We start from the raw sequence: 23,329 nt of genomic DNA, 5'->3' as shown, positions 1-23,329 counted from the left end.
GCGCCGCCTGCTGTGCCTCGTCTGCGGAGTGCCGGAGCTCCACCGCCCCACCCACCTGGCGGGCGCCTTGCACCAGGCCCGCGTCGCGGCGGACTGGGCTCGCCGAGCCGCGCCACCTCCTGCTGCACCTCCGGCAGCCCCCCGCCCGTTGGAGGTCGCGGAAGCCATCCGGATCCTCCGCCAAGTCCGCCCGGATCTGCTCCGCGACCCGGCCCACGAGGAGGCCATCTTAGACCTCGACCTCTAAAAGGGGGGGGGGGGAGTTGTGGGGCGCTCGGCCCGCCACACGGCGGCCAAACCGGCGACTAGTGGGGGGGCGGCACCCGGCGCCGATAGGGTAGAAAAGGGATGGCCCGTGTGGCCGAGGGCAGTTGTTGCCCCGAGTCTGGACCAGAGTCATGGTAATAAACCCTGTTTGACCTCGAGGAACGAGTCGTCTGGTTGATCACCTACGGCGGAAGGCGAACGCCACAACCTTCCGCATATGTGCATAGCCCTCAGTTTTCCCGGGATTACACACTTGTTTATCATTATTGTTTTCGTCTCCCACTGCGATTTAGCCCGTGCTCTTTTCTGTGTTACGTGCATTAGGGACCAAGGTAACCAGGAGCATTCTATTTCGCATATTTAAAAAAAAAATCTATGCTACTTACCATGTGTGCCACAATCAATAAAAAATAATCCAAACTTGGCATGTGCCACATGCGTGAGTAAACAATGTTGTTTGTGAAGAACAATAGCGGTTGTATGAAATCACGGGCGAAAAACTCGTACTAAGCACGCGACCGTTGGCATGCTGTTAATACTCATAATTGACGCCGAGATTATTGATAGCCGTCAGCATGTGGAGTTTTTCTATCAGCCCAGAGTTAGAATGTTTCCTTTTTTCTCCTGTAAGCAATGAGGAGACAACTTATACCAAATCTGAGAGTAATAAGGTACTATGAACATTCAAACAGCACAGCCTGAGCAGTATATGTGTACAAGCTTTAGCTTTGAATGCTCCCTTAACTTTCGATACGCTCAACGTTAGTGTAAAATGTAGCGCTGGTTCAGCCTTAATTAGCGTACCATGTGCGTGCTTAAACTACATTTTATACAACGTCAAAAATTACTCGTGTGCCTCTTTTTTTAATTTTTGCACACCACTACTTGAGCATAATAATCACCAAATTAAGGCTGGCACATTGCTTAAACTTTGTGCAAAATCTATCCACAGCTTATACAATCTTGTGCGCAACAAAGACGAGGACAAAAGCAGAGAAGAAAACACAACAAGGCGCAACTTTCAACTGAATTTTATTGAAAACGTGTTCCGGTATATATATAGTCTCAACCATCGTTACAATGACAAAAAAAAAAAATAAACCCAGAAACTTTGCCTGGCCAGTCATTGAATTTATCACTGAACTCGTATTAAAATTAATTCTTGTCTTGTATTGCTGCGGGGAGTTTATTTTTAACTTTCGAAAGTTTTGCTTCTTTTTTTTTTTGTAATTACTTCCGCACGAGTCCTTTGGCTTTGGGTTTACCAAACTCAATATCTGAACCTGAGTGTTATTATGTGTTTTTCCGGTCTCGTGGTTTTGGTTAAAATAAACCGCCAGCTACCTAAATGAGACACCTGACCCCCCAAAAAATAGTTCATTTGTTTTGAATTTTTAGGTGTTTAATTCCTCAAGCAAGAATTTTGGAAACCCAAGTCTATCACGGCATCACGTTTTCCTGGAAATTGACAAAGAGCCAAAAACATGCACGACAAAAAGGTCGACGCGTCACATTAATCTGATCACATTGACATATGTGTAATTGGCCTTTCAAATACCCGCGGGGTGCTAACGGCGCACAGGCAATTTTATATTTTTCAACGCGTCGGTTGTTTTGTCGTGCATGTGCCTCAGGGGCATTTGGCTACGGACGATTTTCGCGTTTTGTACTGACCACATTTGCTGGAGGCGTGAGCTCGGAGCGTAGGCAACTGGCTCCCTCGCACGAGAACTGGAGCAGCCGTGCGCGTTCCAAAGAAAGCTCGTGCAAAGAAAAACAATCGAAGGACCAGGGATGTCAAATTCAGGATATATATTAAAAAAAAACAGTATTGAAGCGCCACCACTTTCGATTTCTCGCATTGATGTACAGGCCTGGAAGGCGATCCTACCGCCATCTGTTGGTTTAGAATCAGACTAACCAAGGGTGGGGTTGCACCTTAATACACCGTTTGCTAAATTGCCCGAGAACCAAATAGCACGCTGGAATGTAGTTTCACACGCCGCACGTGCTGCCGTCTGCAGTGGGTAACTATTCTGAAGCAAAGGCCTAAAACAAATTTCAGGCGCGTCGCCCTATTTTGGTTATTTACTTCGAATCTTTTACACCGGCATAGCGAACGCTTGCGGCGAGTGTACCTACATTCCCAGCCCTCCACTTGATGATTGGGTAATTTAGCAATAGATCTGTTGACTTAAGGAAGAGAAAACTAACGTCAAGATAAAATAACCTATTGTCCCCATAATCATAATTATGGCACAGGTAGATAGCGTCTTCAGACGCTTTGGTATTTTTTGCCTAAACCAGCCCCTATTATTTTGGTACATGTCAGATATTTGCCGGTACCATACAATAATGCTTACAGTGTGTTCTATTTAATGCGTTCGTTCAAAATATACGTTAAAGTGACTTGTGCTTTTTTCCAAGAAGGTGACGTCAAAATCCCAAAATTTTCATTGGATGTATGAACTTTTGAGCAGAGTAATGATATAATTCTGTTAAATGTTTTCGTCAAGACACAATGTCTTTTATTGTAAATACCAAGTAAGAAGGAAAAAGGTTAGAGCCAGTCACCTTTCAATTCGGTTAATCTTTTGTCGTGCAATCCGTAATTATTGGTGATTGAAGTGTGCCCGCTCTCGAGAACGACGTTCATTGCCATACAAACTTCTTTAAATAACAAGCTTACTTCACATATTATCTCATCTGTAAGCAGACGACAATGCAAATCCCGCCGACTACTAAGGTTCAACGTTTCTGAAGTTATCGTTTTGTTGTTTATTTCTGCCGAAAACACAAGCTCAAAATTACGACAGGACAGAGACACAAATTTCATTATTTTAAATGTACAATCAGAAACAAAACTTGTCTAAATACTGCGGAAGGCACTTGTGAGCTTGTAGAGCATCTAGCTTAAAACAAGGCAGTAAATTAGCAGCCGATTTAAAAGAATCTTTAGAAAAATTACCAAATTTTCCTGATTGTGAAAGAAAGCGCGACTTGGACGTGCACATAGAAGAGAGATACACCGGACGAACACTGACTAGCTAGTCAGCGTTTGTTCAGTGTATCTCTCTGCGTCCTCGTCCCAGTCTTGCTGATTTTCAATATGAACTCCTACCAACTCGCCCAAATATCTGTTCGACTTTTTCATGGTTAAAAATGCAGCACCTTTTAGTGGCAGAGATATGTATAGATGCCAGTAAGCAAGCGCTCACAGAAAGAGAAGAGATAAAGTGGGCGAAGCTCCAGGTACACACCACGTGGTTAATATTGACGAAATATCTCTAACATATCACTCTTTTGGCCTAACAAAACGGATAAATAAACGACAAAAAATATCTCAAATGTTTCTCTGATGTCTACGTAATAAACAAGCAGTTCCAACTACTGTACTTACCATTGTACACTTCAAAATCTTCTGGGCCTGCCATGTTCGTATTAAGATATTTTGAAGGGCTGATAGACTGATTTACTTAAATTTTATAAATACTTAAGTTTTAAAATAGCCTCCGAGAGCAAAAGAAAAAAAGAATAGCTTAAAGCAAGATGCATGTGCACACCAAACCAATTTCAACTGAAAACTTACGAATGAATAAGATTTTGCGGCAAATAGATACTAGAAGCTTGCACAGACCCCAATTTTACTTTCACCCAAAGCTTCTTGCTACTTTTAGATCAAATTCAGCTTTTTGTGACCTTCTTTTGCAGTTTCAGGGAGTTTAATCTCTTCGTCGTTTTACCGCAGATATCGTGGCTCGTGTGATAACACCAGAGGATCCTCCTTTCCGGCCTGTGGTGGATCGAGATGCGTGCATCAGCGAGTTGCACCAGCTCATGACGCGCTGCTGGGCCGAGGACCCCGACGAGCGACCCACATTCAACCACATCAAGGTCATGATGAGGGTCATCAACAGGTAACGGTGAAGAGGGGCGATTCGTGGCAGCGTGTCCTCAACAAAAATTGGCAGCGACATTTGTCTCCAAAGTGCTATAATGCACGGAATGCAGTAGTTGGTAGAGCGTTTTAATTTGTTTAGATGTGAACAGTCCTGTTGGGGAGTGAATACCATGTTCCTTGTTAATTTCCCTACAAAATTTAGTGATAAAATTGATGTCACGTGACCTGACGCCACGGGGCGGACACGTGACATTCCTACTTGACACTTGGACGTCACATCACATGATCTGACGTCTCACGACGACAGGTCACGTGACCTCGGTTTTGTCATGTTAAGTCGCCAGGACGTCAGACCAGGTGACGTCACGTAACGTAAATTTACCCGCTACGTTTAGTGGGGAATTAGTGTCATGTGGCCTAACGTCATGTGACGTCGAGTCACGTAAAATCGCGACGTCACATCACGTGACCCCGTTTTTTGATGTCGCGGTTTGAAGTCGTGCTCTCACATGATACGCTGACTTCAAGTGCCGGCAAATGCTGCACTCAATATAGCGGGGAGATGTGCTGACAGATGGACGGAGGGAAACATTTCTGGGATTAAGGGGTTTAGTTGAAAAGCTTTTCATGCCTTTTAAAAATACCACATCTCGCTTCTACAAAAGGGGACATAATATTATAATATTTTTATTCATTATGTATATTTTAACTCCATTTTTAATGTGCCGATTGAGGTGCCGAGTAGAAATTGTAACATGTAAGCACAACTAGAGTTTTTTAATGTTAGGTGCAACTTATAGAGACTGCCGAAATTGTGGACGTTATTAATTTATTTTGTTTCTCTTTATGCGTAATTATTAACTAGCCTAATCAATTAAGAAGGCACAGGTTAACAGAAGTACTCGATTTAGGTGCACACGACGAGAAAGTATTTAGATGGAATTTAATTGCTGAATAAAGTTGAAGAGCTTAGATATCCATACTTACATCGTTCTTACAACAATCTGTTTTGCATCGTCATATCGCTATACATTATGAAATCATCACATGGGCACTCACCATGCTGAATCTGAGAGTTCAGGTGTAACGTGCTCAAAACTCAGGCCCACAATTCCAAGGGTGCAATTTTCGACATACTTCGTTTTTGCCAAAAGGACTGAGAACTTCACAATCAAATATTGCGCGTTAACTCATAATATGTTACTAAAAAAATGCATCAAGAAATTTCACGTGACGTACAAGTAGTTCTGTCATTAACCAAAGCATAAGTTACATAACAACCTTCATTTGAGAAAACCTTGCGTAACGCTTCTTGTAATGTCTGTTGGCATTATGGCGAGGTGTAAACAGACATTTACAACTTGTCTTGGCGTGAATGGTGGGCGGCTCGGACGCCGCAGATCCTACACTATGTACACTGAGCGACACTGTTGGCTCATTTACAACATTGGCAATTCTCTGAATTTTGATTAGTCATAGTGAAGACAGGCGCCTCACCGTTTAGGCTAGTTTCCAGGATGAATACCTTCAGTCACACATGTAAGTTTTGGAGCAGCCTTTCAATTTAAGCAAGCAAATTTGAAAAAGAATGACGATCGTTTGTTTGTGGTCAGAGGGTTTACCTCATGGTGAATATGAGAACTTTATGAAATATGTTTGGTACATTCCGCTTGTGATCGGACTCACCTACAGACATGCACCGCAAGATACTCTCGAGATCTTTGTTACCGTGTGATGGTTTGAACTGGTTCTTAAGTGTTGGCGACTCTCTCGCCGGTGCCTCCAGTAGACCGACGCTGGCGAACAGGTCCCGGGAAACGTAAGCGGCAAAACCACAGTTTGTTTAACTGGTATCATTCAGCTTTAGAATAAGCCTCGTGTAATATGTAGTTGAAGCTCGCGATAGGCTCCGCGAATCCAATGAAGTCAAAAGAGAGACAGTCGAGTGCACCACCAAGTGCTTTTTTTGAGTACTTGATAATTCACAGTTCCGAAGTTCATTGCTTAAATTGTGTTGTTTGACATTAACTTCACAGGAAATGGGGTGAAATGGGGTATCTTTGCCTCGAAAAATGTATCAATCGCCATTACAATCTGTAGCTATTTCTTAAGTTTTTCTTTGCATTTTATTTCCTGCTACCTTTTTATGCACAACGATGAGTTTAATGTGCAGACACGCCAGTAAAAGCAATGACGATGTTTTTACAAAATATACATATTCTTAGTCATTGACTAAAAAAATTATTCACCCTCAAGTTTGTAAAATGTACTCAAAAGATAATCGTAAGTAACAGCTATACTTAATTGTACCAAAAAGGACATAGCACATGTACTCACAAAAACTTCGTCCACATTTTCACTCCATAAATATTTTTTTTAGAAACTACAATGACGAGGCAATTTGATAATGATTGTGGGGACAGCCTTTCATCAAGATGTTAGCTGAGAAGAATTATAGGGAACACTAAGATACCTTTAATTTAAAAAGAACTCTAACCAAATCTCAAAAAAGGTTCAGCCCGACGTTTTAAAATCTGCTCGATTTCTTCATAACAAGTGGCTAAATCGCCATTGCTGTACGTCCATGTATTTCGCCACTGGACGACGGCAATGAACAAGAAGCCATCTGTAGAGGAAAGAAAGGAATTTCGAGTTGTGAGCAATTAAGAAGATTAACGCTGCTGTTGCTCCACGCGATTTAGTCACCCCTGATGAACAAACCGAGCTGGTTTTCGGAACGTCGGGCTGAACCTTTCTTCGGTTTTGGTTGGAATTCTTGGTTTCTAAATTATTTGTTTTCTGCAACCAGGCACACTTCTATCGAAAATTTTCTCGTTTAAGATACCTTTGTTAATTCATTAATTTGAGAAATATATCATGCTAAACTTTTAAGCGATTCTTTCTTTTGCCTTCTAAACCCCATTCCAGCTACTATCGCTAGATGAAATGAGGTCGTCCGCGTGGTCAAAACTCTTGTTGTAAAATGTGTTTTACATTGTGAAATATTGAGACTTTAGAAACAATTAATGTACACCAGCTAAGTTTGCGCCGCAGAAAACGCAATTCAAGAAATGCTCCCGGTGAACCGTCTTCGTCTGCAACGCCGAGCCCCTCTCTGGAGGATCGGCGCGCTTTCTCTCAAGATGTTTTACGCAACGACACTTTATCTCAGGTGTTTTATACTAACGCCAGTTTTTTTTTTTATTATTTTAGAGCTGAGCTTTTAGGCGCCCGTTTCCGCGTATTGCGGCGTCGGCGTCGCCGTCGCCGTTGGCAGAACCGCCCGCGTTGCATTATGGTACGTTACAATCCTATACACCTATTTAATTCCCCGCAAAATTTAGTGACGAAACTAAATTGGTGTGTAAGTCTGTGATGTCCCTATTGAAAATTCCATCAAGCTACGTAATTTGGGACACTGACTGCCAGTCAGCAGCCTTGGTGGAACGTGATGGACCATCAGACGTCATCTGATGGTCCATCAGATGACGTCTGACTGCCACTGCCAAGGGAATTTCATCAACAAGGGCAGCATTTATATAAGAGTAAAGCTATACGCACTCACAAATATCGCCAAATGCCTCGATAAAACAAAATGTCCGAGAAAAAAAAAAAGAAAAAAAAAAGCAGGACCACCACGGATCGAACCCGCGACCACTTGCGTACAAATCGGACACCGTAACCGCTATGCTACGCCGTTTCTTAGAGAGCTAGATTTCACCATCCGTTTTGTACGAGATGCTTCGGTTGCAAATGCAGTTAAGCCGTCAGCATGTTATGCAAAGCACTCGTACATCACTCGCCGTACTTCAGTTCTACTCACCTGCCATGTAGAGTACTTTCGCGTCGTAGAACGATCCTTTTGTTCGCGCGTCACCGGCCCAGTAGACCTGGTACACCTCGTCGTCTTCAACAACACCGCTAAAGTCCCTTACATCGTCGGAACTCACAACAGGCTGGGTCTTCTCGAGTAGAAATTCTACTAAAACATAAGACATTGTAGAGCCCGGGCAGGATCGACAGGTTGGAGCAAGCGGGCAAACAAAACGAGTCGAGAGCGATCGTTCATGAAAGCTCGGCGAAGCCTCTATGGGCGAAGCGAAGTGTCGTGTTTGGCCTGTTCGGCGCTTCGGCGGGCTTCTGATCAAGGTTGTCGGTCGGTTGCTCGTCATTTCTCTAACGTCAGCGGTTTTATGGGCTCACGTCCCGAAATCGTTTTCTCGGTGCATAGATTACTTTTCGTATTCATAGATTTGACGAAATAGTGGTATCCGAACAAACTTTACGTCCTTTGACCGTACGTCTGTCTGCACGTCAAAGCTTTTTGACGTACAGTCAGAGACAATCGATGTACAGTCAGAATCGCCACCAAGACATCCTGATAGCATTTCGCGGCGGCCGACTGCCACCAGGAAACCATCAGAAAGCCGACAAGCGGGGTCTGACTGGAGTTCGACTGTCGGTCAGAGTAACTTGTTGGCCAATCAGACATGCTTGACGTACAGTCAGGCACAGTCAGCGGTCCACTAGAAAACATTGACTGCCAAACAGGGTTACATTGATGGATTTTTCCTTCGGGGTCCTATAATTCTACACTGTGCATTCAGTTTCCCCGCTAAATCTAGAGGCAGAACTGACGTCACAGGACTTAAACACAAATTTAGTTTTTCCGATAAATTTAGCGGGGAATTGATTTCGTGTCGAGGTCATATGGCGTCAGCTTTCCCACTAAATATCGCGAGGAAACCGACTTTGTCATGTGACATGAAGTCACGTGACATCATTTTACCCGCTATGGGGAAATTGAATTGGAGTTGAGGTCGCGCGGCGTCAATCTTTCAACTAAATTTGGCGGGGAAACTGTGACGTCATGTGACGTCACAGGCCACGTCTTCAAGAGATACGGCTTCACGAAATCCGGAGCAACTAACCAAAAACGCTTCATGTTAAAAGAAACACCGCGAGCGTTGCATTATGGGGCTCCCACAGTGCCCTCCTTGTTTTCCCTGGCCTAGCCTCAAACAAAACAAAACAAAGAAAGAATCGTGTACATACACGAATGCTGGACAAATTCGATGTTGCGAAAATACGCATCGCACCAAAAAAAAAGGCTTGTGAAGTTTTGGTCTTAGGCCAGGGGCCTATTTAGGAAAATTATTAAAGTTCGGAATAATTAAACTTTTAATTATTTTCGCGTATTTTTTTATATGTTGAGTTTAATCGCATGGTTTCAACTAAAATTTTGCTGAGAATCATCGAAAAACACTAAATCAACAAATTGCAGAACGATAGAAAGCACGCGCGGTATTTTACGGCTTTCTGAAAAACCGCGGAATTTCGACGGGATTTTAAGTTTCGGTTGCAATCAAAGCGCTTCTCGTCACCGGCGGCACCCCACCCCGTGGAGAAAGTGTAACCAGCCTCTGCTGCGTTGCGCAAGGACAGCACAGCAGAGGTTGGTTGCACTATTTCTCTACGGGGTGCGGTGCCGTCCGTGCCGAGAAGCACTCCGATTGCAAACCGAAACTTAAAAACCCGTCGAAATTGCGCGGTTTTTCAGAATGCCGTAAAATACCGCGCGTGCCTTCCATCGTTCTCCAACTTGTTGATTTAGTGTTTTTCGATGATGCTCAGCAGCAAGTTTATAATTGAAACCATGCCCTTAAATTCAATTTAAAAAAATAGCTCCAAACTAATTTGCAATTTAGTTATCCCGAACTCTAATAATTTTACTAAATAAACACCTGGCATTCAACGATATCGACACAAGTCTTTCGTTGGCGCGATGCGTAGTTTTCATAATATCGAATTTGTCCACCTTTCGTGAAACACCCTATCTATGCTGCCCTCAAACTTCGCATTACAGAGAAGCGTAACCGTCTGTAATATTTTTACCTTCACCTTGTTTGAAATATAAAACGTTTGTGTTAGGAAATGTATCAACTGAGATGTCCTAGTGTGAACTATTTAGTACCCTCCCGCCCATGGTACAAGTCATTTCTTATTTTGCTAGAAATACCTGTAACACACCCACAGAAAATTTTTCTATAATAGATAAAATTCACTAAAAATGTTAGTTAACGCACAGTTACAGTGGCTAATAAATACATGGGTACTTGTATTTCGTGGGCACACGTAAATCATTAGACACTACTTTGTAGTTACATTTACCCAGGTACTTTATTGTAGTTACATTTACCCAGGTATTATAAGTTGTTACTGTAGTTACATTTACCCAGGTATTCTAAAAGTCTTACTTTTTCTCTATTAATTTACACATCAGTATTATCTCACTAAGCTCGTTTGCTCACCCGGCGAGAAAATTATGTTATTCAAAGTGGTAGTGACGAGAAAAAAAAAGTGTAATCCAGAAAGTTCAAGAAGTAACAATCATGTATCCCATTCTAAAAAAAAACTGCCTGTCAATTTATTTGTGGTCTTGTATTTTCAAGAGGATACCATGGAGAAGTCAACATAATGGACAACATCATGGCTCGCATGGAGCAATACGCCAATGAGCTGGAGGTTCTTGTGGAGCAGAGAACGGCTGCATTTTTGGAAGAAAAGCGCAAGTCAGAAGAGTTACTCTACCAAGTCCTCCCTAGGTCCGTGGGTGGCTACAATAAGAAACTTAATTCAAATATTTGCTTGCTGCTTCTACTTCAATATAACACTGACAAATTATTCTTTAGAAATAGGTATAAAAATACATTTAACAATAAACTAAGAACGCTATCAGTCCACAGAAGTGGCCAAGCTTAAGCTATTAGAAAAGGAAAGGCATAAAAAAATTATAGAAGATAGTATTCTTCTGTTTAGGGTAAAATTAGCTGCCGAACATCGCGCAATTAATTTGTACAAAATTATATATATAACCGCAATACAGTTCTCTTTCAGTGCGCATGAATATGTAAAAAAATGTATCAAGTGACTTGTAACAGTCAGACCTGTTTTATAATCATTACGATCGGTATAAACTCTAACAATCACAAAGCTTTTTTTATCATAAAAACATTATGTTGCGCTTCGGTTAAACTAATTCATAGTCTTAAGATAAGCTGGCTCAAAGTGCAATAGACATACGGTCACCCAGTACTGAAAACAGGAGATATCAAACAGTTCAATTTGTGCTACGTCCCGTATCTCCCGCATAAAAAAAACATTAAAATGGCTGTGATATTTACTTCATCTAATGAACATTTTGTAAATAGTATTTCTCCACGTACGTGTGTTGTACCCATTGAATCATATAAAATATTTAAAGAAAAGACTGAAGCAAAGACTTGCATTATTTTGCTCAATTCATACGCAATATGTTTGTCATCTTTACAGCTTCATAAATCTTAATTGAAGCTTAATTTTCTTGTTGTCTCAATTGAACTATAATATAATATGTGCTCTTTGTTACTCTAACTGTTCCATATAAATATTAAAAAATATTATTATGGTGGCATATATATTTTATTCTTCCTTTTTTTAAAACTCTTTGTCGTGTAATAAATATCCGGTGAGTATAATGGGGAAATATGCCAGTCATGAAGTATAAAAGTTGGATAGAAAGAATAAATCATACCGAAAAAAACTTTCTATGTAGGGGGCCCACAATTAAGCCTGGCGCTTCGCTGTGGTCTCCCTACATAGAGTGATAAGATCAACGAAGTTGAGACCAACAAACTTGAAAGGGTTAACAGTGGACGTGTTCACGGAAGATCGAGTTGGCGATGGTTGTGACTTGTGCCGCGTTATTACAGCGAAAGTTAAACTTATATTTGAGCTACCAGGTAGCACTAAGTTTTGCAAAGGATTAATTGTCGCTGGCTTCAGCGTGTTATTTCGCGCGTTGTCGCCCCAGACAAACCGCGGTCATTGAAGATGCAGCTACCGGAAACGTAGCCAAGCTCACCTTCATGAAATGGTTAGCCAACAAGTTTATTGGAACATTAGTCCGTTCTGTTACTTAAGGCATGACGTATCTCAAATATTATTGCATGACGTATACTGTAATAATGCGCTCTGCTTCGCCTAGTTTGCATTTCACCCTCCAGGACAGTTAAACGCGAATATGAAATGCGCAACCTACAGCTAAAAATCAAATTTTTGGATTCTTAGGTAATGCTCCACAGATGAATATTCGACAATACAATATTTTATGTAGAGATTCTTAAGACTCTGAGCAATAAATGAAAAAACAGCATTTGCGTGTTTGTGTTAACTGTATCGCGCTATATATTAACTTCATTTTATGTATCTATACTTATCTTCATAGAGCTTGGTGTATCCGTGATTCAAAGTCTTCAAATTTCATAGCCGCAGCCATACAGTGACATGCTCTCATACATTCAAATCTAAATAGCTTTCTTTCACAACAGGTCGGTTGCAGAGCAACTGAAGCGTGGAAACGCAGTAATTCCGGAGTTGTATGATAGTGTGACGATATACTTCAGTGACATCGTCGGATTTACCTCCATGTGTTCCTCCAGCACTCCAATTCAGGTACGAAGCAAGATAATATAGCGTAAGCTTTTTTTTTTAAATGTCCAGTGTTTCACTAGGGGGACTTTCTTTTATTTTAGGTTGTAGACTTTTTGAACGATCTGTACACGTGCTTCGATGCCGTGATAAGCGACTTTGACGTCTATAAGGTGAGTAAGAATTTTCTTCAGTCGTGAAACATTCACATTGCGCGGACGACTGTTGATGTCCTAAAAGAGGCTCGGAAGGTAGAAAAAAGTGTGAAGAGGTACCGAATCGAGAGGCAGATATGACAAAGAACGTACTCGATTTGTCATGCATGTCCACACTTTAAGCGCTTGCTATTAGAAGCTACAACCTGTAGAGTAGATTGTTGGGCTAGTTGGTTTTGGAATTTGGAATACATTTTAGCGCTCAAAAAACAGGGACAAAGAGGCGAGAACAGACAGCACAGTGCGCTACTAACAACTCAGTTGTTAGTAGCACACTGTGCTGTCTGTTTCTTGCCTCTTTGTCCCTGTTTTTTGAGCGCTAAAATGTATTCCAAATACAACCTGTACATTACTTCCGTGGCATCAACAATTTATAATTACCTCATTTTGAGTACTGCGCCAACATACCGCGGAATCTTTGCGCTGAACATCCCCGAGGTTCGAGCACTACATGGCCGATTGACGTTAAATTTGAACCGTGTTATTTATTTTATCATTCGAGCAAATATGCGCTGTGGTTGCAGTAGTCCCCAACTCAACTTACAAACATTTTTCACTTTGACAATGACGTGGCGTTAAATTTTTATAAAGCAAAGAAACTCTCTATAGTTCGTGTAAAAAAATTGCGAGTACCTCAGTCTAGCATCTATGTATCAACTTTATAGGTAAAGAAATACGTTCTTTTTTCTTAAATAATGGCAGGTTTCAACAGCTTTTGTGATAATAATCGATCGTGAGACTCTTTCTAAACGGGTTTAGATAGCAAGCTGACGATCCAACCTTATTTACAATTAAATTTAATGCTCTGGATTGCTACAGTATGTGGTTTGATAGAAATAACAGAAAACATGCAGGCGACCTTGTGTACTTACAATATCTTGAAAACCCGAGACTAAGGAACTACAAAGTGGGAAGCACAAACACAGGTCTCGAACTTCTGTCAGTGTCTTGTTCACTTCGTTGTTCCTAAGTGACGGGTTTTCAAGACGCATGTGGTATACTTCTGAAAATTAAAATGAATTCTAACGTTTCTAAGCGGTTGACACATCGCCTATATATATTTTAAATTGATTAGGCGTTGTCGCCCAGTGTTATCGAACGGTGAATACCGCATTTTTGCCGAATTGAATTCCCGCCGCCCGAATATTGCGAACCCCAAACTTCTCCCTGGTGGTAGAGAAAAGAAGCGTTGTTCGGTAAAGATTTGTTTGAGCTACGAAAGGTGGCGCCAGCAGCCCCCTTTGGAGCTTTAAAGAACCAAAAGAAACAGTCGATTGCTTTGCCTATAATAAGTAGAGCCCTGCACGGATAACAGCTTGACCTTCCGCATCCTATTCGAATCCGCAGACTCTGTATCCGCTAAATCTAGCGGAAAAATTTCCCTGCTAAATCTAGTGGAAAAAATTTCCCTGCTATATCTAGCGGAAAAAATTTCCCCGCTAAATCTAGCGGAAAAATTTACCCGCTAAATCTAGCGGAAAAATTTCCCCGCTAAATCTAGCGGAAAAATTTCCCCGCTAAATAGCGGAAAAAATTTCCCCGCTAAATCTAGCGGAAACGTTTTTCCGCTAAATCCAGCGGAAAAAATTTCCCCGCTAAATCTAGTGGAAAAATTTTGGTCACGTGACCCGGGGGGGGGGGGTCACGTGACCTGGGGAGTCACGTGACACCCCGAGGTCACGTGACCTCTGAGGGGGCACGTGATTGCCCCCACATGACCCCACATGACCCGGGGGGGGGGGGGCGAGAACACGTGGCCCTCAGTACCCTTCCCTCCTCCTCCTCAAGAGCTGTGCTCCAATTCGGCGTTACAGCGAGTGGTAAACGGCTTTCACTTTTTTCTTTTTTTTTTTAAGTTTTCACTGACTAGAGCCGTCAAAAAGCCTATGTATCTCCTGGTATTGATTTGACGTCACTGCAAAGAGACCGCCGTTATATGCATAGTGCAAACGGAAATTCCACGTCTCAATATTTTTGTCTTGTCCTCCTGTGTGTTGAAGTGACTGACCCGCCGTGGGCGCTGCAAGGTTTTCTTTTTTTCTTTTTAAGACCGCGAAAAACTTTGGGGTTCGTTTTACAATCATCAGGAACACTCGTGAAGTACTCTGAAAAAGCGATAGGCTTGTAGCTGCTCTTCGAATTGCCAGATATTGCGCGACCTCGGTTGGCTCACTGCTGTGTATCCTTTTGTTTTGCTTTAAGGTAGAAACCATAGGGGACGCTTACATGGTTGTGTCTGGGCTTCCAGATCGGAATGGTCACAACCATGCTAGAGAGGTCGCCCGCATGGCGCTCAGCCTGCTCAGGGCGGTGCGAAACTTTCGAATCAGACACAGGCCTGACGACACGCTCAAGCTCCGGATAGGCATGCATACAGGTGAGTATGCGCCGCACAGGAGTCATTTTGCAGCAGATCATTATACAACGGACCGTTACCGTGTTCCCTAATTATAGATACTTCATCGGTTATTTCTCTTCAGTAGCTAATTTGCCGAGTTTGGCAAAGAGCGTGCTCTGCGTTTTATTTCTCTCAGTGAAATGCAGTACCTGCAAATATTCAGTTTATCTAATCAAAACCTGTGATATACTCAAAAGATTCATAACCTTGCACATTTTTAAGTAGGCAGATCGATGATTAAAATTGGCGTCTTGACTACCGTTGCTAATAGCGCAGTTCGCAGTAGTACGCCTTCATTTCAAAGTGAAACTAATCTATTGCAAAAATGGAATAAAAAAGTCTCAAAATGTTTTTAATTTTCCCCCGTTTTAGCAGAATTCAATATTAAATTTATCATCGATGCAGACGTTTGCAAATTCCGAATTGGAATTTTGTAATACCGGCATTTTTATAATAGAAAACAAGACATAAAAACGTGTGGCTACCGCATGAAGTTCTTAATCCGAAGTCATTTTAAATCGTCCTCCGTTTAACTGACTTTTTGTTTGAAAGTAGAATATTCGGTAACTTTTCCATTGCGCTGCTTTTGACACTGTGCAGACGGTTATCTGTATCTTCGATACATAATTAACCAAACCAGAGCTGAACAGCTCTGAGCAAAAATCGTCAACTGAGCTCGGCTCAATGCACCTAGTTTTCTTGTGTTTTTTTTTTCGTTTTTTTTTTTCAGATTGGTTTACGAAACACATTTTTGATACTTGGAATCAGAACTTGACTATGTACCTTATATTTCATCGTAGCATCGGCCCCGCTCAGAGTTAGGGAGAAATGAACTGTATATATTGTTCAAACGGTCGTTACGCTTTTGCGTGTCGCTTTTGCGTTTTGCTTTCATGTCTTACGTTCTTACTACTTTGGCCTCGCGAAAATGACGTTAAAAGTATTGCAAACTTTGTTGATACAAAAATTTATCACTTTATGCACATGTTTTGTGCAGGACCCTGTTGCGCTGGTGTAGTTGGTCAAAAGATGCCTCGTTACTGCCTCTTCGGTGACACAGTCAACACCGCTTCAAGAATGGAGTCAAACGGCGAGCGTAAGTTGAACCGGTGTTTTTTGCTTTATTTGGCAGTGAACAAGTACAGATGGGAGGGAACAAACTTACGAACAAAAACAAAAGCAGACATGATTACTTTTATGACGTGACTACGTCTACCTTTCATCGTTTGCGAGCTGTAAATGACATTCGATCACATGGCCTGGTGCCTTCGGCAGGCTCCTGACGCTTTTTACCTGCTACCTTTTATAACTTTAGTGGATCATTATGACCTGTGTGTAAGTTATATTCGGTAAATCGCAGCTAAACTTGCTAATGGGAAACCTTTTTTTTAATGATAAGCTAAACCACCTCTAAAATTTAATATGTTATAGCCGTGCTCACTTTTAAAAAACATATGAACAATTGTGTGCCTGTTTTACGTGGTTTTGTGTTTATCTCAACGGAACATTATGACAGCTGTTTTTTTTTTATATAGTGCACTCCTGCAAATGATTGTACCTTCCGTTTTTCTGGCCTAATTTGAGCACTAACATTTGTGGGCGTTGAGTACTTTAATGCATATTATTTTCGTGAATGTGGATAGAGGATATAATAATAATAATAGGTTTATTTTCCAACAAGAAAGGTACAGTGTTGGTGGGGGCTTTGGAAAAAAGCTGTGTGTACAGCTTGACTAGTTCTAAGCCCACCTAAAGCAGCAGCTACAAGCAGCGTGGACGGAAAAAAAAGAAATACACTGAGAACGCTAAACAAAAAAGAGATTGAACAGTGTGCAATGAGATATATGAAACTAAAGAAAATAAGCAGGCACTATAGAATAACGTCACTTGCTCATCGTTCAAGGCACTATAACAAAAAATACAACATTTAAGAGTAGACAAAAAATAGCACTGCCCCACATCGTTCAAGGAAAACCCAGAAAAATAGTCTACGTTAATTAATTGTACAATACACAAAACACAAGCACATTCCCCTTTACAAAAAAAAAATAAAAATACTCAGAAAATACACACAAAGGCACCGTTCAATCGTGGCCGATTTGCCCAGAGAGTATCATGTCCCGCAAGGTACCCACCAATAACGTGCCAAGTTCTATGTGGTGCATATGAAGGTGGTTAAGGATGGTCGGTAGTGTGTATGCTATAGTATGATGGCCATAATTTGTTCTAAAAAGAGGCACTTGCCAGGGCTGCAGAATGCGCGTTTGGTACGAGTGTACTTTTTGTGTTAGATTCGCTAAATATTCAAGATGATGTACATGCATGTTTTTTTCAATCATATATTTTGCGCAAAGGCGATATCTATACAAATCAAAAATTTTAATTACACCCAGTTGAGTAAAAAGTGAATCCATTGGACATTCGAGTGGGACTTTGCAAATACTTCTTAAAATCTTTTTTTGCAAAATGAATATTTTTTTACAGTTAGTAAAAGTAGTTGTGCCCCATACGAGATGACCATAGTTTATATGGGAATAAAATAATGAATTATATATTAACAACTTTACCTTAAGGGGAAATATGTGTTTATTACGATATATCAAGCCAACAATGCTGGACAATTTGGATATAATGTAGTTAACGTGATCATCCCATGACATTGTCTCTGAGAAAAAAATACCCAATGTTTTAAAAGAAGAGACTAACTCAATTCTAGAAGAGTTTAAACATATGGTCTTGTTTATGTCAACTTGTTTATTCTTTGGGCGAAATAGAACTTCCTTAGTCTTATTTATGTTTATTTTTAAAGCGTTACATTTGCTCCATTTCGCTAGTTTTTCTAGCGTATCATTCGCGGTATCTATGAGATCTGAGGCGGTATCACCAGTAAAAAATAAACTAGTGTCGTCAGCATAAATGATAAGCTTCGTTGATCGGCTGATATTTACAATGTCATTTACGTAAAGGTTGAATAAAAAAGGGCCCAAGATGCTTCCCTGGGGAACGCCTGACCGAATAGATTTTATTGATGATATACTACCCAAGCAAAAATAAAGCAGTATAACGTTTCGCTATCTCGGTTTTGGAACTGGAAGTCTATATGGATTCGATCTGTATTTCAGGTTTTCAAAAACCATTCCTTTGTCTGCAATTTGAATGACAGGTTTACAGAAACAATTCCAGTTAGATTCGCAGTTCTAGAATAAAGATAGTGATAAGTTATACTGTTCTTTTTCGGCAGGGTATTCATCCTTTTTTCTTCTGGCGCAGTATGAAAAAGTTATTAAACACTATGTATTTTCACATTTTCGTTTCTTTTGTACTCCTGCTGTGGTATGAAAGCACTACTGTTTCTCTAAGCATCTTCTCCGCAGTATTGTGTTTCAGTTATTTTTTGTGAAGGGCTGGCGGCATAAATTGCATTTATACTTTCGAAGTTACTTACAGTGCACTGTTCGCTACGAATTTTTATTCCAGCACTACGAATTCATGTCAGTCCAGATACGAAGGCCGTTTTGGAACGATTCGGGACGTTCCACTTGCAACCTCGTGGTGGTATCGATATCAAGGTAACGTACCTTCATTGTTAACCACTATAGTTTATAAGGAAGGACGGCACTTTCCAGCTTTACGAAAAAGCGTCACACAAAATTGAAATTTATTTGACGGGCAACTTATCGCCTGCCAAATTTAGAGTATTTTGTTAACTTTGTACACATTTACATTCGGTGGCCATTGTTATAGTGTCGCCACCGCAGCAAGACTTCTCGCTCTTGATGTCTCACTCTGATTGGCAGGTGCAAGCGATCTTGTGACAATAGTTATCCTCAATTGAGATTTTGTGTAAAGTTGTGGTACGAGTTGTGGTACATAACTGCACCGAAGTTTACCAACTAAAGCATCTTTGTCTACGTATAAAACTTGTAACTGTATTGACCGAAGTACTGCCGTATAAATTACCAGAAGTGCATATCCGCAAAACCGTAATTAACATAATTTTTATTAATCTATTTATTGATTCCAGTTATAGGTAGAAAATACTAAAATTCAGTCGCACGTTTTGAAATATCTCATAGGAGCAATTACAGCAGATGTATATTACAGCAGGTGTGTGCAATAAGAGCAAAGTTAACATTAACGGTTCGTAATACTATTCAGGCAAGCTAACAAATAAATTAACCATCTTTCGCGTTAACTTTATTTAAGTCGTTACCAATTCCCAATTAGAAACCTTTCACAGGAAATTGAGAAACTTCACTTCTAATACAAGTATCCAAAAAGAGTTCACCCACATCGTAAACACAGTATGCTTAGACTGGTGTATTTGCGGTGTGGTGTAACGTGCCTGGAACGCGTCTCAAAAAGCTGTGTCAAAGAGGCCGTGCAACGATATTGGTTAGGAATGTTTTATTTTTTTTCACTTTACACAAGCTTACTTGCACTAGTGGGGTCCAAGTATACTCACACATAACACCAGTAACGAAAACATAGTCAGAGTGCAGGCGAGCTGGTGTAAGTTGAACAGATTGTAAACCTGAGACTGGGGCAGAAAAGAGAACACAACAGAAGGTACCTTCTGTTGTGTTCTCTTTTCTGCCCCAGTTTCAGGTTTATGGACACTCCGAGGACGTTCTGTAGAGCAGCATCCCTAGGAAGAACATAAGGCATCGATATGTAGACCACGACTACTGCTGCCTTCCTGAAGTCATACTATGGCCGCCCTATAGAATATTGGCCAACGGACGTTCTATGGACGTCCTATTCTAGTGACCAGGTAATGTCATCCAATAACCAATCTATACTGAGACACCCGATTGAGCCCATACGGACACTATAGAGAGTCTACATTTCCATATGGTGTCTATAGGGTGCCTGCAGAGAACCCATCCAAGGTCTACAGGGACTCTCTATGAGGTCCGAGGGGAGCCATATAGGGCCTACACAGGGTCCTTATGGGGTCTGCAGGGAAGTCATACAGCGTCTGCACGGAGTCCCTACGGGGTTCGTATAGAAGCCACTCAGTCTGCAAGGTGTATGCTACGGGGTCCGCGGAGACCAATGTTACTAGAACAACTCAGTTATGATACTGTCACTGAGCCTGCTTTAAAAAAGTGGCACCGATTCTTACTCGAAAACCGTACTAATAGCGTTCACAACGCCACCATTTCTCTCGCAGCGACCACCCGAAGAACTGTATGGTTGCTTGTATTGTTTCGGGAGCATCGTATTCGATAGAGTCTGCCGCGACTCTTCTATTCTGGCTTTAATTGCCCATTTTGGCGCCGAAACATGGAGGGAGTTAAAAGGATGCCAACCTAATACCGACGTTAGCACGCGCCCAGGTCGAGACGCGCTACCTGAAACCAGCGGTGAGACATGGTTGTATAGAAACAATATTAATTGTGCCGCAAAACCTTGTAAACTAGAAATTTTAGAAAGCAGAGGCACCGGTAATTTTGTACCAATCTCCAACTAAAGTTCATACAAAAATAAGACTTCCGTTTATTTTTACGCAAAAACATGCTTCCTAAGATTTCATGGCCACTACAGTAAAGAAAAAAAGACTGAGCCGCCATTTGGCACCTCGAGCCTAGGAGTTTCGGTACCCTGGGAACATTCAGTGACTCTAGCATCAGCCATACAGAGCAATATTCATGTTTCAACCCGTCACTAAAGGGTGGCGTTGCTATCGCATTTAAAATAAGATAACCGAAAAGACAATAAGATAACAACAGGTAAGAATTATTTTGGTAAATACTAAACACTTTCACCTCCAGAAGGAAAATTCCCTAAAGTTTGGCATGTTTCTAGACAGCAATGTAACATATTGATGCCCGGCGCTTAATTAACGACTCTTTAACTCGGACACCTCCCTACACCTAACGAAAACATCTACCCGGCATCATTTTATTAATCTACCAATCTATAGCTCACACCACAGAGGCATTAGGATATCCACTGACTCACCGGGCCCATAGCATGGAATGAAAAACGTTTTACAGCGGAGTTGTTAAGGGCTAGTTTCCCCAGGATCGTGTCCGTTCTCAAATGACCTGATGACACAGAACTCTGGACAGCTACCGCCATCTATGAGCGACGGCGGCAAACTTTCGAGCTTTTCCACTCTCGCTTGCTGACTTGCGGACGGCCATTAATTCGTTCCCACCATAGTACAGCTTCGCTGGCCTTCCTTTACCAGAGTAAAAAAACTTAAATGTTTTTTTTGTTTTTTTTGTATCGGGAGATCTTAATATCGTTGTTATGGCCATTTTATGGCAAACTAGCGGTTAATAAGTGGTCCATCAACTGTCTACAAGAATTCATAGGATAGACATAAAGGTAATAGAATGGCACTAGTGTGGACACGGGACGTCCATACCTATTTTTGCAAGGTCACTTCCATGACGTCGTCAGGCGAAACGAGGGGCCACTTTTTAGGACGCGGCAGACACTCCAGTCTGACACGCGTTTCAGGCACCATAATGTGGGTAAGCGTTGACAGCTGTAAGAAAAGGAGAGCACGATGTATACGAAGGGTTTATCAAAGAAGTCATTAGGCACGTATTCAGGTATCTATTCTTTAATATATTTAGTCTTATGCTTCAGCTTCTACTAAGGGAAGCTGACAGCTATATATTTTATGAGTGGTCATGGTTGGGCGTCTGTAAAAACATAACTGGTATTCTTAAAAAATAATCTTGCTCGTTTGTGAGGGCCACTTGGAATTTGGTAAATATTGTAAGCATTCCGCTATTTCTACATGCCCTAAAAAACGAAGCCTCTTAACTCTGCATACATTCCGTTCACCGCTTAAGCTGAGACTAGAAGCTCCGCCTCCAGCGCGAGCTCGCTGGCTTCGCAGTGCTTCCGTTGGGCGTGCCTACGCATTCATACTTGTGTTACCAAGGCTAGAAAGCTCGCACTGAAGGCGGAGTTTCTAGTCTCAGTTTAAGGGTGAACGTGTATAGCAAAAGTACCCAAGATTTCCTTAGCTGCCATGCAGACTCAAAAACAAAATCTGCGGCACATTTTGCTCTTCTTTGTGAGATGATGTCTGGTGGCGGATATAAATGTAATAAAAACATGGCTCATTAAAAAAAGTGCTTAGTTTTTTTGTTGTTTTTTTTTTTTGCTCTGAAACGAAATAACGTTTTGAGTATACAATACATTTTAGTGGCGCTTTTCATTGCCTCTGTGCTTAAAAATAAAGGAACGCTTAAACTGGCACTACGAAAACCTGAAGCTGTATGACTTTGACGTATTTCTTTTTATTCCAGGGGAAGGGCCTAATGCACACGTTCTGGCTTTTGGGAGAGCACTCCAAGGATGTCCTGTTACATGATGGCATAAAGAAAGTAATGATATAGTGAAGTTGCAGGAACCTATCTCCTAGATCACCATTGATCACAAGACACAGTGGAATGCAAAAAGTTTTGGGTTTTCTTCTTTTTTAGTGGAAACAAGCCAATAAATCTTACCGATTTCACTAGTGTGAGGCAAGTGAATAACCTCGTAGCCCGACATTGTGGATGTTAGAACTCCGCCGCGAGGAACGAGCCGAACGCCATGTTTTGACAAAACCAAAACAGAAGATGACGATGTTTATTGGGATTGCGTCAGGTGCGATGGCTATACAAGAAAACGAAAATTGAGTTTCTTCACACTCCCCCACAATGACGTTAAGTCATTAATAAATAGATTCCATGGGGTATAAAAGTTGTACGGGTCTCCTAACAATATTACCATTAGGAAGACGCACCATAGCAGCTCGTATGTGCCCGTCTCGTCCAGTCAATGCTTCTACGACTTCTCCCGTCTTCCAAAGTTGTCGAGGTTGGAGATGTTGGTGAACCAACACTAGAGTTCCTTTCTTCAGGGCACTGGAGGAAGTCGGCACCGTGAAATGAGCAGATCGCAGACTGGTCAAGTATTCCCTCTTCCATCTACGCCAAAATTGATCTGCCATCCTTTGACGGTAACGCCACCGCCTGTTGTATTGTCCTTCAAGGGGAGGCACAGGCTCCACGCTGGAGCTGGTCGGAAGTGCAGTTAAACGCTTTCCCACCAGAAAATGGGAAG

The 23,329-nt window shown here is 41.5% G+C and overlaps 1 protein-coding gene across 2 annotated transcripts in view; it reads left to right on the top strand.

Annotated features, from left to right (window-relative positions):
* Nucleotides 1–22,731, top strand: part of LOC8026263 (atrial natriuretic peptide receptor 1) — a 111,427-nt gene extending 88,696 nt beyond the window's left edge. For both annotated transcript variants that reach the window (XM_042290092.1, XM_040504815.2), the window contains 8 exons: nucleotides 4,016–4,184; nucleotides 10,621–10,773; nucleotides 12,538–12,661; nucleotides 12,742–12,810; nucleotides 15,055–15,229; nucleotides 16,248–16,346; nucleotides 18,728–18,819; nucleotides 22,528–22,731. In XM_042290092.1, the coding sequence (XP_042146026.1) occupies nucleotides 4,016–4,184; nucleotides 10,621–10,773; nucleotides 12,538–12,661; nucleotides 12,742–12,810; nucleotides 15,055–15,229; nucleotides 16,248–16,346; nucleotides 18,728–18,819; nucleotides 22,528–22,617 (971 nt within the window). In that variant the 3' untranslated portion in view covers nucleotides 22,618–22,731. The remainder of the gene's footprint in view (nucleotides 1–4,015; nucleotides 4,185–10,620; nucleotides 10,774–12,537; nucleotides 12,662–12,741; nucleotides 12,811–15,054; nucleotides 15,230–16,247; nucleotides 16,347–18,727; nucleotides 18,820–22,527) is intronic.
* Nucleotides 22,732–23,329: the final 598 nt, after the last annotated feature.

This window comes from Ixodes scapularis, unplaced genomic scaffold, assembly GCF_016920785.2.
Source record: "Ixodes scapularis isolate PalLabHiFi unplaced genomic scaffold, ASM1692078v2 PGA_scaffold0__279_contigs__length_252992795, whole genome shotgun sequence".
In the NCBI taxonomy this organism is placed as follows: domain Eukaryota; kingdom Metazoa; phylum Arthropoda; class Arachnida; order Ixodida; family Ixodidae; genus Ixodes; species Ixodes scapularis.
This window is presented reverse-complemented; position numbering and strand designations above follow the sequence as displayed.